Raw genomic sequence first — 16,629 nt, forward strand, 5'->3', positions numbered from 1 at the left:
ATGTCGTGGAAAAAACACGCTGTAGAATTTGGAATCAGGTCAGGTAGAAACTTTATTTCGATAGCTATTGGAGAGAGACCCTTACAGGAAGATTTCTGCTATGGCCTCTCTAATTCACATCCAGGGCAATTAACCTTTTATAGATTCAAGACAAAGGGTTGCCTAAACTAGCTTTTCCTGCCTTGGGGCTATCTGTCTTGTGTCCTTCAAGACAGTTTAATGGTCATCTTCCTCTTATCTAAGGAATTTCTCTCTTCCCCCCCTTGAGGTGTTAGCCATCCTTTGCTTCCACACCCTGCTGCTGCCGCATTGGCCCAGGTTCGCTACTCCCCAACCCCCCACCCCCCTGCCCCAGCCGTGGCAGGCCAGCTTCTCCCCACACTGGGGCCTGGTTATCTCCCACACCCCACATCAGGTCCATGCCCGCTTCTCCCCTCCCTCTGTCCCTGCAGCAGGGAAGTGCAGGGTGTGGGCCTCAACCCCAAGCAACAGAAGTAAGAGGGGGCACGGGCCTGGACGGGGTGGGGGGGCAGCATGGGGCTCTCTCCCTGCCTACTCCCCCCCACCATCATCTTTCTCAGGCAACTGGCTAGTTTTATACGCATCTACTTTACCTACAAGTCAATTCCCAAAAGCAAACCTCTAAATACCATTTTCTACCATGCTGTGGGGCTGGATTTCAAACATGGTCCAACCCAGGGCTGAAGCCAAGGTGTAAATGGCAGGTGGAATTGGAGGGGGGCAGAGGTTGTGGGAGAGGAGTAAGTATGTTGCGGGGCAAGTGGTGGGAGGGACAGGTGGCAGAGAGCAAGATATGTGAGGGGGCAATTGGGAGGGTCAAGCTGCTTGGCCCCCCAACCCCTCCTGTACTGGCTCCCTTATTGCCTCTCCTACTTCTTGCCCTCCTACTGCCTCCCAACTGCCTGACCTCTACTCCCTGCCCCCCCCCACCATCTCCCCCACTACCTGCCCCTGCTGCAGTGGGGAAAGATTCTATATGTAGAAAATTAAAACAAAGTTATAAACTTTCCATGTATAGATTCTAATCGTTGTGGGGATGAGGGTCATCTTAAATTCAAGTTTGTCTTTGATTAGGGTAAACATGGTAGTTCTCTGTCCTTCCTGCTCAACTCTGGTTCTGCTAAAGGTTCAGGAAATCCTTACTGCATCAGTCTCAGGCTTGGCTAGGGGACATCTGTTGTGGGGTCATCTTTCTTACCTTTCCAGGCCTCGGGGTGGGGCAAGAGGGCACCTGACCACAGAAAGCCTTTACTTTCTTTTCCATTTTCTGTGCCTGTTAAAAGACAGAAGAGTAGAAGGCAAAGGGAAGCAATTTTACCACTTTTCCCCCACTCCTGTGTCCAAAACTGTGCTTATGAGAGGAGCAGTTCTACCTGATTTCTGCAGCAGATGTGATTGGCTGCTCTTCACTAGGCACCAGAGAAGTGAGAGGCAAGAGATGCAGCCAGCCGGGGGGGGAAAGCATCTCACCCAGGGGTGAGCAAAATATGGCCTGCAGACCAGATCTGGCCTGCCAAGGGATTCTGTCCAGCCCACAGAGGGTCCATCAGCCCCGCCCGGCCCAGACCCTGGTATATGCAACCAGTCCTGCCAACCCCAGGTGTGCGGTGGGGTGAGGGCAGCGCAGCAGCTGGACTCTGCTTCCTGGCAGCCTTCGTGGCACTGGCTAGCACTACCCGGCTGCCACTGCCAGTGTCTCTGCTGCTGGACCTGGCCCCACTGCCCAGGCACTCCAGCCCATGTACCCCACACCCACCACTGGGAGTGGTGGATGGAGCGGAAAGGCAAGAGGAGTGTCTGGGGGTGTGGAGGGTGGGCGCAGAGTGGGACAGGCTGGTTGGGGCCAAGGCCAGGGCCAGGATCACAGGGTGGTGAAATCATGTGGCCATGGCCCACAGGCCTGGGGTCGAGCTGTGATTATGCTCCCCATGTGTCCCTACCCACAGAACTGGTGCCTATTGCAGGGATGTGCAGGGAGCGGGTCATGGCTCTGCCCTGGGCCTTGCCCCTGTGCTGTCACTGCCCCGCGATCCCAGCTCTGCCCACTTTTCCCTCTTCTGGACACTGCTGCTCGCCTGCTAATGGCCCCATCTCATCTGCTTGGCCGAGCATTCCCTGCTTGTGGGGGTCCCAGGCCAGTTTTCATGGAGACCCTGCCCTCCTGTTCCGTCCAGCGCCGCTGTAATTGGTGTGGGGTGGAATGGCCCAGGGCCAGATAGGATCAGTTGCTGCCTCCCACCCTTTGCTCCTGTTGCACTTTGTCATGCCATACCATGCCACGCCAGGTCAGCATTGCCCCCCCGTCATAGACCACAGCAGCTCTCACAAAGTCCTTAAGTGGCCCTTCAGCCCAAATAATTGCACGCCCTGTCCTAGCCTTTTGCAAACCCCATGTCATTATAAGAAAAGTTTCAGTGTCAGCCAAAATGGTGAGACTCTTGGGAAGAAGTGTGTGGAATGGCAGTAGCATAAGCATGCAAAGGTGTGGGGGTTGTAAAATAGATGCAAGACCAGATTGTTTCACTTAGGGCGGTGGTCTCCAATCTTTTTGGGTAGGAGATCACTTTTTGAATTAAAAAGCAACCTAGGATCTACCCTGCTTTCTGACCCTCCACCAACCCCCACCCGCTGCAGGGAAATCTGTGGGCAGGGAAGAGGGGAGGGGCCAGATCAAGGAAGAGGGAGGAAAAAATATTTGGTTGCGCACCCCCCCAGCAGGTAAGTCCATGGGGAAAGGGTTGGGGGGAAAGGAAAGGACCATGGGGACAGGTGGGCAAATCAGGTCCCCAGCAGTGAGGGAGGGAGCCGAGCAACAGGCAGGAGCAGGGCACAGGGGGAGTGGGCATGGCTGGGCCAGGTGGTGGGACAAGTAGAGGCATGTGCCCCCCAGGCCTCTGCTGTCCCCCTCCCTCACTCACTGCTGGGGCCTTGATTTGCCTCCCCACAACAGTGAGCAGGGATAGACCCTGCACAGCTGGGGTGGGTGCAGGATGGGCCCCTGCTCTACTCTTGCCCCTGCTCTCCTCTTTCCCCCCCCGCCCCTCCCCAGCCCTGCTGCTGCTGCCAGAAGCCCACAGCCAGGCTGTCATGCATCATTACTGCTGCTTTGTGTTAAGGGGAGGGCTAAGCCCTGTTAGCCCCACCTTCCGCTGCCTATGCCCCCATTCCCCCTGCCCCTGGGTGAGTGGGGCTCCTGCTAGGCTGGGGGAAAGGTTGGAGCCTGGATGAGCCACCCAGGCTCCTACCCTACATGCACCCTGGTGGAGGCCCTGGGAAGGACATGTCCCCCTGGTCTGTGCCTCAAGCACAAAGCCCAGCATGCTGCCGCAGCCGCCTCTGCCCTGCACACAGATCTGGAGGGTATGTGGCCCCTGGGCCTTTGCCAGGATGCATGCAGCGCGGAAGCCCCCTTGTACCCCTGGACGAGTTGCCCAGGCTCCAACCCCTCCTCAGCCCGGCTGGGGCCCCACTCTCTCCTGTCCCTCCCTCACTGCAGGGCGGCAGGGTGCAGAGGGGGGACGCCCTACTCACCTGGCCCAGCCCTGGTGGCAGGGGGCGATGCTCAGCCCAGCCATGTGCGTCCTGCCACCATCCTGCTCCTGCCACTCCACTTGTATGTCCCACTGTTCCCAATGGCAGAGCCTCTGACAGTCTATCTCAGTCTGGGGGGGCTGAGCATGTATGTGCTAAACCCTCCCAGACTGACCATCTGAGGCTCCACTAGTTGATCGGGATCAACCGGTTGGTGACCACTGACTTAGGGCTTTGTTAGCTTATTACATTTGATGATGGCAATATAGAACAGCTAGGTATCAATTGTTTAAATTCATGAGAAGTCCTTTCATTTTTAACATTTACTGACGCTGGGCTTAGAGTTGACAGTTAAATCTATAAAAAGTGTCCAATCCTATACTACCTGCATTCATGCATTACTATTTCCCCTAACAGTGGAATTGTATGCATTCATGTTTATGTGAGAGAGTCTTTCAAGATGAATTCATGGTCCAATATTTTTGAATGCACTCTGTCAGCCCATATTAAGATTTTAAAGTGCCCTAAAGGGAAATTCTGTAAAGACTCGATCTAGAATTTTTTTTTTTACTTAAAGCTCATAAAACTTGACAAATTAAGTTATGAATTAAACATTTTATTGACAATGTTGAAATACCATAAAATTGAAGGGTATTTTTTGGCAGTTGAATGAAGTACTATATAGTTGGTTATTTAAATTGGTTTCTAATTCAAGTTAGTTTAGTTGAGTGAGGCACCAGTTCTGACCTAGTTTCTATTATAGTTAAGCTTATGAAATCAAGATTGTTTTCATAGTCAGAATACTGGCTTAAGGTAATACAAATGTAAAGCTTTTAAAGAAAAGTTTTTACACTGACAAAGGTGAAAATTATGATATATGCCAAGGGTACAGAATGGAATTGCCCAGGAAGAGGGAACCTTGAGAAACATTTGTTTTGCCCTTCCCACATGCAGTCTTATATTTGGATGTACCCTAACATATTTGTTGGGAGATCTTTTTTTTTCCTTAGCCATATCAGCATAGGCTGGTCTGACCCTTCTCTAGGTTTTACCTTCTATTGAGGGGATAAAGGGTGGAACATACATCTCTGCTCCTTAGTTCCTCAACTGCTTGGCTGAGTTTGAACAGCTTCTCGTCAGCCAGCTTTCACAGCCTGGAGGTAGACCCATACATTTTAGTATTTTTTTTTCTTATGCTGATGTCTTTTCTTTTTGTTCATAATTGTTTGCTTTAAAAACAATACCAATCCTTAGGTTTCAGGGGGTTTTGCTCCCTTACTTTTTCCTAGGGGGCTTTGAGCTTGTCTCCCTTTCCTCTGCCATATTTTCCCTTGTAGCTGAACTATGTAGCACTGCCATTTTGGGGCCTGATACTTTAGACGATGTTGCAGTCCCTTGGGGTCTCTCTGACTTTTTTTTTTTCTTCAGAGTCCAAGTCATGGTTCCACCAATTTCAGGCTCATAGATGCCCCCTAACAGGGATATTTTTTGTTATTTGCACTCGTCCCATTTGCCCAGTCAAACCAGTATAAGCTGATTTAAAAAAAAAAAAAAAAAAAAAAAAGGTGAGGGTCCATAGGTACCACCACTCTGACAGTTGCATTATTTTTCTTGTGACTTTATAGTAGTATGGTCCTTATCCATCAAGATAGAAGCAGAGAATAGTGGTTGAAATTAAAAAAAATTTTTTTTTTTAACTGCTGCAAGTTTTAGCACAGGTACTTCATAAACATACTTTTAAGCAGCAGTTTTGTACCTACTTATATATGTTAGACCCCGACTCCATGCAGCGCCCAACAGCTAGGAAGATGACAATTCAATTGCCCATGGATCCTGGTACTCATTGGCCAGAGCAGAGCAGGGAGGAAGCACCAGCACACATTGCTCGCAACATCTTTATTCAGAATGGAGACAGCTTCAGACTAGCTCCCAAAAAAACAACAAACTGGGGAGCCGCCCTGAACAGTTCTTTCTAACACTTATACACCTTGGTTCATACATATTAACATTTACTACTCCCTTGTTCCACCTCTGGTTCCACCCATTTGTCCTCCCTTCTCAGGCTCCACCTCTGTTTACTGTTTGCTTCCTTAGCATGGTATTGCCTATGCATTTCATTCATTTACATGCTTCTCTGCTAAGAGCGCATGCATAAGAATTTGACCCCTATCTTTTCTTGGTCACCTGCAGTTTCTTGCTGGTTCTTGCTGGTTTTCTTGCTGACTTCCCCATCTCCAAGGCTGTATTTCTGCTTTTGTCCCCTGACACTAGTTGGTGGGCTATTCTATTTTTAACACATTATGAACTTTGCACCCTACCTCTCCTGTTAAGATTTTGCTTACTTAGCTAAGCTAGCTAAGTTAGCTGCTTTTAATATATCTGCTAGCCTTGGGACCACCAGCTTTTGCTGAGGTTACCTTTTAATATATCATCCAGCTTTGTGACCAGCAGCTTTTTGCTGAGACACAGGAAAAAGCCTTCATTCAGCTGCACACTCAGCACCCCCATATTCCATGTCATTACCCCAACATCCAAAATCCATATGTTGCCCTAACAATATATAGCACAAATTACATGATATTACTCTAAAGCCAAAAAGCTCTGATTTACCACATAGTACATTGGGCAGGGCCTCAGAAAAATCAACAGCCTTTTAAGCCATGGTGATCCCGCAGTGCAGTGCTACATAGTATTTGTGTGTATTCCAGAGAAGTCATGTGCTAATAAACTCCCCACTCATGACTGGAACTATACCTCAGAAGTACAAGGATGCATCCGTTGTCTACTTGTACAAGTGGAAAGGCAATAGACAATCTGGCCACCACCATCAGGGCATCTCCTTGCTGTCAATAGCTGGTAAAATACTTGCTAGAATTCTGTTGAATCTCTGTGCAACATATTGAACAAGAGATCTTGCCTGAGAGTCGGCATGGTTTCAGGAAAGGACTCGGGACCATAGTCATGGTGTTTGCAGCTCATCAACTTCAGGAGAAGTGCCAGGAACAGAACTCCAACATGTACATGACTTTCATTTGATAAAAGCATTTGATACAGTCAGTCGGGAGGGTCTTTGGAGGATCATGGCAAAACTCGGTTGCCTGGATAAATTCATTGCAATGGTTCAGCAATTCTGTAATGGCATACTCACTTGCCTTGTGGATGACTATGAGTCCTCTGAATCATTCCCAGTCACCAGTGGAGTTCAGCAGGGTTGTGTGTTGGCCCCAACTCTCTTCAGTATGATGTTCTCTGCCATGCTTACAGCCATAAAAATGTCCTACTTAAAATGGAAAATATTTTTTGGCTTATTTTTATGGCACATGCAATTCAGTGTGTGGCAGGTCCAGGATAGAGCTGACAGTCAGCTCATTGTCAGGTCCAGGTCCAGGCTAGAGCTGGCACATCATTTGAATGTGTCCAACACCTGTGGGCATATATGGCTTTCAACTTCCTGGTGCATGGTCCAGGGCTATTTTTCACCAAAAACCCTTAATTTCTACTTTTTTATACAGATGTCCATCCATAGACTTGAAGGCTTTGGCATAGAAATAAATCTTTAATAACAAAGTTTATGCCCAACATCTTAAGCATTCTGTTGGGGTTTTTAATTTTTTTTTTAAAATTATTTATTTATTTATTTATTTATTTATTCATTCACACATTTAAAAATCCATTCTCTCTAATGTATTCCCATACATGTTGTAACATTTTGAATTTGCTCTGGCCTGAAGCAAATTTCCATTAATATTTGCAGGTGTAAGCCTTCAAAAAATATTTTTTGTTAAAGTAAATTTTATGAATAATGTAGACACTAAAGCAGCAGCACTGAAGCTATTTCTAATAGACCATTTTGCATTGTTTCTCTGCAGGTTGTATCTCATTAATTCTCCTGTGGTAAGAGCAGAAAACTTACGATTTAAGGAAGAAGGAGTAAGGGATATACTGAAGGATGTCTTATTGCCCTGGTATAATGCATATCGCTTTCTCGTTCAGAATGTTCTGATCCTGCAACATAAGGTACAGATCTTTGAGACTTGTGATGGGTACTATTTAATGAGTTTTCTTACACTAATATTAAACCCTGAAAGACAAAACTAATCACGGTTTAGTCCAGTCCTCCTCACGGTCTCCCCTTTTGGGCTTGTACCATGTTTCCTGGCAGTTTGCATGCTGCTCCAGTCCTGTGGCAAATATTAATTTAAATGTGCCTTGGGATATGATCCTCAATTCTAATGATTGAACTTGGCAAGAAGTACAATGTATCTGGTGGCACAGGGTATGTGGAGGTATGCTGACCATTGTAGACTGGGGTAAAGGGAAATGGCCTGATTGAACAGAAGGGGGAAGGCTTACCTTTTCGGGCAACATTGGCAGTGGCAACTGCTGCTGCTGCTATACCAGCATCAGTTCTGCTCAGGCATCAGCAGGCCCATGGCCTGGTTCCTTGGGAGTTGACCCTAGTGCCCTGTCCACTCTCCGAGTCAATGCCTGAGGCTGACAAGTAGGCTTGTGCTCAGCGGCCAGTATTTGATTCAGATTTGCCCGAATCGGGGGACAGTGATTCGATTCGGATCACTGTCCCAATTTGATTCAGCCGAATTGGATTTGAAAGATTTGGCTCTGATTCAGGGATGTAGCAGGTAAAAATGGAGAGCTACCTGGGGAGTCAGATGTTAGGTCGGTTATAGTGTGTCATAAATCCAATGTCTATATTGAGTCCATGAGTTTTTTGTATCTAGGAGGCTGATGAAGTGAAGTTCATAGGCTTATCTGTGAAAAGTGGTTTGTAAACTCAAACAAGCACCAAATCTTGCTAACCTCATCACCAGAAGCAAACTTCCTATAGGCCAAAATGCACCAGATGGATCCAGACCATGCCATGACAAGAAATGCAAAACCTGCCAACATATCTCTAGTACCCCCACAACTACTACACCCCACAACAGAACCATCACTATTCCTGGATCTTATAGCTGTACCTCCAGAAACGTTACATATCTCATCCAGTGCACCAAATGCCCTGATGGAAAATACATAGGAGAGACCAAAGAACAACTGTGTACCAGACTGAATGCATACCAGACATCTATTAAAGACAAGAATACCCTATTACCAACGGGGGCACATTTCTCATAAGAGAGCAACTCTCCCTCCAGTCTCTCAGTCCTGACTCTCCCCCAGTGCTCTGGGTGACTTTGCTCTCCCTTGCAATACCCCCCACCCCATTTGTCTGTGGCTTTCCCCCACCGGTTCAGGCTGGCCTGCCTTTGCTTCGTGGAGACAGGGAGATTTGGAGTGAAAGGGGGACTTCTTTTTGGGCACGCTCCCACTGGTGCCAGGTTGAGGAGGAACAAGGGCAAGAGGGTGCTGCCTCCTGAGATGCAGCAGCATTGCCGTGGTGGTGAAGTGTTTCACCTCCTTGCCACAGCTGATCTGCCTTTGGCAGTGCTGACAGGTAGCATACCTGGGATCATCTCCCCCCCCCCCCTTTCTGGTTGGAGCACAGGGATCCTGCCTTATCCCCCTCCTTAGCAGGCAGAGGCACAAAAAGAGGGGAAGCTGAGCCACCTGCCCCCACAACCTCCTCTGAGGTGCCTTCTGGAGAAGGAGACCTGGGTCTAGGGGAACTTTGAGGGATGTGGAGCACAAGCTCAGATTCCCTCTCAGTCCCCAGAATTTCTTTTGCTAGGGTGCTCAGGTCCCCTGGTTCCAGATCCAGCTTCTCCTCTGGCACTGGGAGGCTTATGCTGGGAGATGAAATTGGGGTGGAGGAGACTGTCATTCTTGGAGGAGACTGTCATGCTGGTGGCTATTTCTGGTGTTAGTGGAGGTGGTGCAGGTACAGGGACAGGTACTGCTCCCACCTCCTTGCTCGCACTGGCAGCAGAAGACTCATTGCTACCAGGCAAGAAGGTGCGTCTATGTTTGGGGGTGTGTAACTTGCAGCTCTTCCCCTAACCCTCTGTAGCCCCTCTCCCTCCTCTGCCAGAAGACCTGGCACCTGCCTTTCCAGCATGCTTCATAATGTTTGCTGTGCTGGAATGTGCGTGTATGTCTGTAATATACCGTGTGTGTGTGTGTGTGTGTGTGTGTGTGTGTGTGTGTGTGTGTGTGTGTGTGTGTGTGTGTGTGCGCGCAAAAATATTTGTGCTTTCCTGCACAGTGATGGATGAGAGACTGCCAGGGAAAACACGGCTTTCTTCTTAAAAAGTGTAGGGGGGAAAAAAATAACAAGAACAAATAAGAGGATTTTGGGGGAAGAATAAGTTGAAAGGAATGGATTGGATAAGGATAAGTAGAGGGATTCTAGGCAATGGTAGTTAGTAAGCTGTATCCAATCCCTTTACACGTTTTTGCTTCCAGACAGACAACTCACAAAAGGCAGAGAGAGGCTTCACACCGAGCCTTATATGCTGTTTCTACATCCCTCCCCCAGAGCACTGTGATTGGAAGGGAACTCAAGGAAAGAGCACAGTCTCTGGCCAGCTACAGATGTCAATATCAGAGCAGTTTTTCCCCCCACTTCTCCCCCTCCTTCCCCTTCTCAGTTTCTGTTTCCCCAAAAGACTGCCTTCCCAATCGCTGAATCTCTTCCGAATCTTTTCCAAATCAATTCAAATGCTTGAAATTGATTTGGAACTTTTAATGGGTCTCCCGGTTTGATTCATATTTGATGATTTGGCCACCGCTGAATCTTCTCTGAATCAAATCGGCAACCGAAGCTTATCACACCCCTCCCTACTGACAAGGCACTCACCCCACCCTAGTTACACTGCTGCCTCCTGCCATGCCACACATGCATGGAAGGAGGCATGACTGTACACCTTTGTGTACACTACAAAACACATGTGAATCAGGACAAAAATATTTTTGGAATCAAATTAATGGATGTTGTAGATGTTCAATTTTTAGAATATAATTTGGTATTTTTCTGGTTCTGAAATGGCAAATCCCCTTGCTGAAAGGAGTACTTCTGGGGGCACGGGGAGGAACTTATGCTGGCGAGGTCAGGGGTTAGGAGGCGGGACTTCTGGTCACAAGATGGTGATGGGGGGGTATCTGCCAAGGGGCGGGGCTACCGACGCGGCCCTCGACAGCTTGCCAAAACTTGGTAAGCAGCCGCTGCCCGAAATAATTGCCCGTCCCTGTTGTAGTTCAACCCCCTGCTCAAAGAAGGACCATCCCCAACTAGATCATTCCAGCAAAGCTTTTGTCTAGCCGGGTCCCCAAGGATGGAGAGTCCACAACTTCTCTGGGTAGCCTGTTCCAGTGTTTTACTACCTTCCTAGTGAGACAATGCTTCCTAATATCTAAGCTAAACTTCCCTTGCTGTAACTTGAAACCATTGCTCCTTGGTCTGTCATCTGCCACCACTGAGAAGAGTTTAATTCCATACTCTTTGTAACCCCCCTTCAGGTAGTTGAAGGCTGCTGTTAAATCCCCTCTCAGGTCTTCTCTTCTCCAGACTAAATAAGCCCAATTTACTCAGCCTGTCCTCAGAAGTCATGCCCTCCAGCCCCCTCACCCTTTTTGCTGCCCTCTGCTGGACTCTCTCCAATTCGTTCACATCCTTTCTGTAGTGGGGGCCCCAAAACTGGGGACAGTACTCCAGATGTGGCTTCACCAGTGCTGAATAGGGAAGAATCACTTCGCTCAGTCTGCTGGTAACGCACCTACTAATGCATCCCAGTATGCTGTTAGCCTTCTTGGTAACAAGGGCCCTGTTGGTTCATATTCAGCTTATCGTCCACTGTAACCCCCAGGTCCTTTTCTGCAGAGCTGCTGCTTAGCCAGTCAATCCCCAGCCTGTAGCGGTGCATGGTATTGTTCCGTCCTACATGCAGGACTTTGCACTTTTCCTAATTGACACTCCTGAGATTTCTTTTCTTTTGGTCCAGTCCTCCAATTTGTTGAGGTCTCTCTGACTCCCAGCCCTGCTCTTCAGCGTATCTACTACTTTCCCCAGTTTGGTACCATTTGCAAACTTGCTGAGGGTGCACTTCCATGTTCCCGGTCGTTGATGAAGATACTGAACAAAACCAGCCCCGGGACCAGAGATGTGGGTTTTCCAGAAAATTTTGAATTGGAAAATTTTCCAAAGCCCTAAATAGAGTGTGATCTGATTTAGCATGTTTATGAGACTTGTATTTAGTAAACAAAACTAAAAAAAGTACCCCCATGTTAATTTTATGTCCCAAAAGCCACAAGTATTTGAACTGAAAAATTTGATTAGGAAAAAAATCAAGTACAGCACACTTAATGTGGTTTAAATGTTATATTCAAACTCAAAGCTTTATGTGGAAAGAAATCATTTTTATTGGAATACTTGTAAAAATGTAAAGACAATGCACAATAGCATGTACTTCCCTTACATTGCTTGTTTAAATTTAAGGGAAAAAAAATGAAGGCACTGAAAACTGTTGACACACTAGTTTTAGCGCACCCAAAGAACTATGAGTGATGCGCCGTGATTGTCCACTCACCTACTTCAACAGAGTTTAGCTCTTTTCCACTGGGGTCACTGCAGCACCTCCAGTTTCACTGACACTATCTGTGGAATCACTTGCACTACTTATTAGTTCCATTTCCGAATCAGATTGAAGCCAATCTGATTCAGAACTATTTGAACCACATTCTCTTTCGCTAAAGGGTGGTTTTACCAATGATTCTATGGGCATCATCAACTGCACGTTCTTCATGAATTGTGCTTCTGACTAATTCTTCAGAAGCAAGAGATTATGAGAAACAGAAACAAGCCTAGCACTGCCTTCATTCGTTAGTCTATTCCTCTTTTTTGTCTTCATTGAGCTGAAAGCCTTCTCTGTCTAAGAGAGAATGTGATAACCGATAACTTATATGATGGGTGAATTAGCTTGTAATGTTCCTTCTGGTATTGATTTGCAGTTATGGAAAGAGCTGTGCCACTTGCAAATGTAGCTCGAGCTAATGTCTCATCTGCTTTTTCCTTGATCTTCTTTTGACATTTTGTCCACAAAGCTTGATAAAAAGCTTGACTGTCTTGAGCAGCTACTCATGGTGGATCGCATATCTGGTGACAGTGATCTTGAAAGCTAGGATCCTTGCTGCTTCTTCCCCCGGACCTGGCAGCGCAACATCTTCATTTTCCTTTTTTTGCAAATCTGCTATTTCACTTGAGTTCCAAGTTCCTGCAACAAAAGGGGGAAAAGATTTTTATTTTAGCCTATTCTAGTCTGGCCTCACCCATCAGGAGAAGAAGCGGCAGGGAACTTGCTTCCCCCCCTCCCTGCCAGAAAGAACACTGCTACTCAACTTGCTGCTCAGTTGCCCTGGGACTGCAGAGCCAAAGGGAAGTATAGTCTGGCCTGTGCCACTGGTCAGAGGACTAAGCTCACTCTGCTGGGTTGAAATAGTTAACTATTTATCTATTATGTCATTTAAAAAAAATCATTGTTAAGCCTAAGCCACTTTGGGTGCTTTGTGCAAGCAGAAAAGCAGGATACAAATTTTTTAAATACATGAATAAAAAAAATAGTCCAGAGTTGCAAGAACAACTTTTAAAATTATAATATTTTAAAACAACATAGAGGCTAGTCTATACCATGTGTCGTTTAACATATCAATTTGTTTACTTACATAGGATTCCCGAAGTAGACTCTTCTCAGATGATGTTCTTCCACCACTTGGTTGTATTAGCTTTCTGTATATGGCTCGTACTCTTTCAGGACAGTTTCTACATGTTATTACATGTTTCTTCGTTCTTGTTTCGTTGTTAGCACGCTCCTGCCCGCAATATTTACATCTACCAACTTCCTTCCTTCCTTCAGTGGCTTGAACTTCACTATAATGACGCCACACACTAGTTGGGGTTTGTTTTTTTTCTTACTAGGCATTGTTATGACTACTTCAAAGCCAAAGCACTAAAAAACGAATGTCTTATGCAAACACTTCCAACTTCCCCAACTCAAGAAAATAAATGAGACGCTGTTCTGTGCATTTGCTGAACTGAAAGTGAAACCAAAATTAATCACAGTTTTAGTTTTGGTTTGGCTTTCACTTGCAGTCTGAGATTAAATAAGAATTTTAGCTTTGGTTTTGATTTGACCTGCGCAGCCAATTAGGTGAATTCATAACTTGATTTTTGGTTTGGATTATTGTGAGAGTGCATTTACCCTCCTGTTTACAAATAAATAAAACATATATGTACCCTCTCACGCACTTCCTAGGGATACTCACCTGAAAAACATTAAATTACAACTTTGAAACTGCCATGCTTGCCTAATATTGTATTGGCATCCATTCATTGTTACTAATGAATTTTATGAACCAATGAATTTTTAGAAACGGAAAATTTCCCATGGAAAAATAAAAGCACCCCGAGGCACTCCTTGATACTGGCTGCCAACTAGACATCAAACCATTGATTACTACCCTCTGTGCCCAGTGATCCAACCAGTTTTCTATCCACCTTACATCCATTCATCCAACCAACCCATACTTCCTTAGTTTGCTTGTGAGAATGTTGTGGGAGACTGTATCAAGAGCCTTGCTAAAGTCAGGGTATAATCACAGCCACTGATCTCCCCGCATCCACAGAGCCAGCAAAACAAACTACCCAGGACACCCGAGTACACGCACACCAACATTATTTCACTCCGTGTAATAAACAGTAGTTTTGTTTGTTCAAATAAAGTTTGTGCAGTTGCACATTTATCATAGTGAAACAGAAATAGAATAGTTGCACTTTGAACCTTGTGCACTACATACCTGTGCCTTGTATAGTAGATGCCCATGTAAGTACATGTAGTCACTCACTTTTATGAGCAACAAATTCACTGGCAAAACAAACTACCCAGAATAGTTGAGTACACTCACGTGATTCATGTAAATAGACCCTTTTCCTTTAGCTTATTTTTTTAAGTTATTTCTTTCCCTCGATGATGTGGCTGGCTCACATTCTACTCGGTGAAAATATGGTTTTAAATACAGTTGGATTTATTCTAGTGTCCTGCTAACTCTGTAGTTTTTGTCCACTTACGTTCAAAATGCCCGATTTTTTTCAAAGCTTCTGGAAAACCTTTTCCTGTGAGCACTTAATCTAAACGGAACTTCAGCTATACAGCTGTCCATTAGTTTGTCACCAATAGTTCTTGAAAGTTTTTTAAATTCCTTTGCAATTACTTTATTTAATTCTAACACAATTTATACCAGGTTATCATGGTACTTCTCTTGCAACTCAGTGGTTAGTCTGTTTTGGTGGCAGCAGGGACTTCTTTTTGAATAGCCCAAACATCCACAAATCATGGAAGTTAGTAATACACATGGCGCATATGCATCTCTTTAGACCGTTAATTTGCTCAGTGGTATATAATTGGCAGTATTCAGGTGATGCATCCTCCTTGACTAAGTCATCGCCCTCATAAGAGCATGTGATGTAAAAGACATTCATATCGCATATTGTCAGACGAGACGGCGAGTGCTAAACCAATCATTTCTTAGTGAGATCAATCCTATTCATAAGGGTTGTGTTTAGAGGTGCACCAATACATCGGTCCAATATTGGATCAGCACCGATATAAAGAAAATTGACTGCATCGGAAATCGGCCTAATGTGGCTGATAATGTGCCGCCCCACATCTCTGCTGGCAACATTCCTAACAATGCAGCCCAGTATGCGATTAGCCTTCTTGGTAACAAGAGCACACTGTTGGCTCTTATTCAGCCTATTATCCACTGTAACCCCCAAGTTCTTTCCTGCAGAGCTGATGCCCAGCTAGTCGGCCCCCAGACTGGTTCATGGGATTGTTCCATCCTAAGTGCACAACTTTGCACTTGTCCTTGTTGAACTTCATGAGATTTCTTTTGGTCCTATCCTCCAATTTGTCAAGGTCTCTCTGAATCCTAGCCTTACCCTCCAACATGTCTACTACCCCCCCCCCACTCCTTGATGTCATAAGCAAACTTGCTGAGGGTGCACTCTATGCCACCTTCCAGATCATTGATGGAAATATTGAACAGAACTGGCCCCAGAGTGAGCAAAACCAGCCCTCTAGATGCCTACAGTCTTCAACAAATGTTAACATTATGGTGTTACTGTAGATACACAGGAAGTTTCAGAGTAAAGAGCAAATGAGATAAAGTCTAGACATAAAAGCATGTCTGGTAGTATGATAGTGTTCTGTTGAAATGAAAACAAGAGCTTAACACAACACTGTTCAAGTTTTTGGTATGACAGAAGGTTATTAAGAAAAATTCAGACATAAACACTTTGCATTTTGCTCATTTTTCAAACTGAAACGTAACATCACAACAGTCTGGACATTATTTTAACATATGGCCAGCATGATATGTAAATACCATCTAAGTAAAAGGCTTTCATATAAAGGAGCAGTATTCAGGTGATGCATCCTCCTTGACTAAGTCATCGCCCTCATAAGAGCATGTGATGTAAAAGACATTCATATCGCATATTGTCAGAGGAGCCGGTGAGTGCTAAACCAATCATTTCTTAGTGAGATCAATCCTGTTCATAAGGGTTGTGTTTAGAGGTGCACTAATACATCAGTCCGATATTGGATCAGCACCGATATAAAGAAAATTGACTGCATCGGAAATCAGCCTGATATGGCTGATAATTTGGCTGATAAATGCCTGTGCATGCATGCAGCCATAGCGCAGCTCGTAGGCAGTGAGGAGCGCAGCCCAGCAGCTTGGGGAGCTGCGTGCAGCTGGTAAGTCTGTTGTGGTAGGAGGGGAGTGAGAAGGGAAGGAGAATGTGGGGCAGATAAAGGCTGGGGCTGGGGCAGGCGCTGCTGGCTGGGGCAGGGCAGGCACAGGTTGGAGCCATGTGTTGTCCGGGGGGATGTGGGGAGGAGGAGGCAGTTCTCACCACTGCATACACCATGGGAAGGCATGGTAGGGGTGTGCACCCAGATATGTGCGTGGGGCAGCTGCCGCTCAGTGCTGGGGCTGGGGCTGCACCAGGCTCTTCGTGGCGGGAGCTGGGCTGGGCTGCACTGGGGGAGTGGCAGGTGGTGGTGATGGCAGGTGGCTATGCAGGGGCTACAATGAATTTTGTGGCAGCTGCAGCCCCCCCCC

General features: G+C 46.2%; 1 protein-coding gene across 2 annotated transcripts in view; it reads left to right on the forward strand.

The window, feature by feature from the left end:
• IARS (isoleucyl-tRNA synthetase) overlaps positions 1 to 16,629 on the forward strand; it is a 274,838-nt gene that overhangs the window by 174,575 nt on the left and 83,634 nt on the right. For both annotated transcript variants that reach the window (XM_014524559.2, XM_025215174.1), the window contains one exon: positions 7,422 to 7,569. In XM_014524559.2, the coding sequence (XP_014380045.1) occupies positions 7,422 to 7,569 (148 nt within the window). The remainder of the gene's footprint in view (positions 1 to 7,421; positions 7,570 to 16,629) is intronic.

This window comes from Alligator sinensis, unplaced genomic scaffold, assembly GCF_000455745.1.
Source record: "Alligator sinensis unplaced genomic scaffold, ASM45574v1 scaffold263_1, whole genome shotgun sequence".
Classification (NCBI taxonomy): Eukaryota; Metazoa; Chordata; order Crocodylia; family Alligatoridae; genus Alligator; species Alligator sinensis.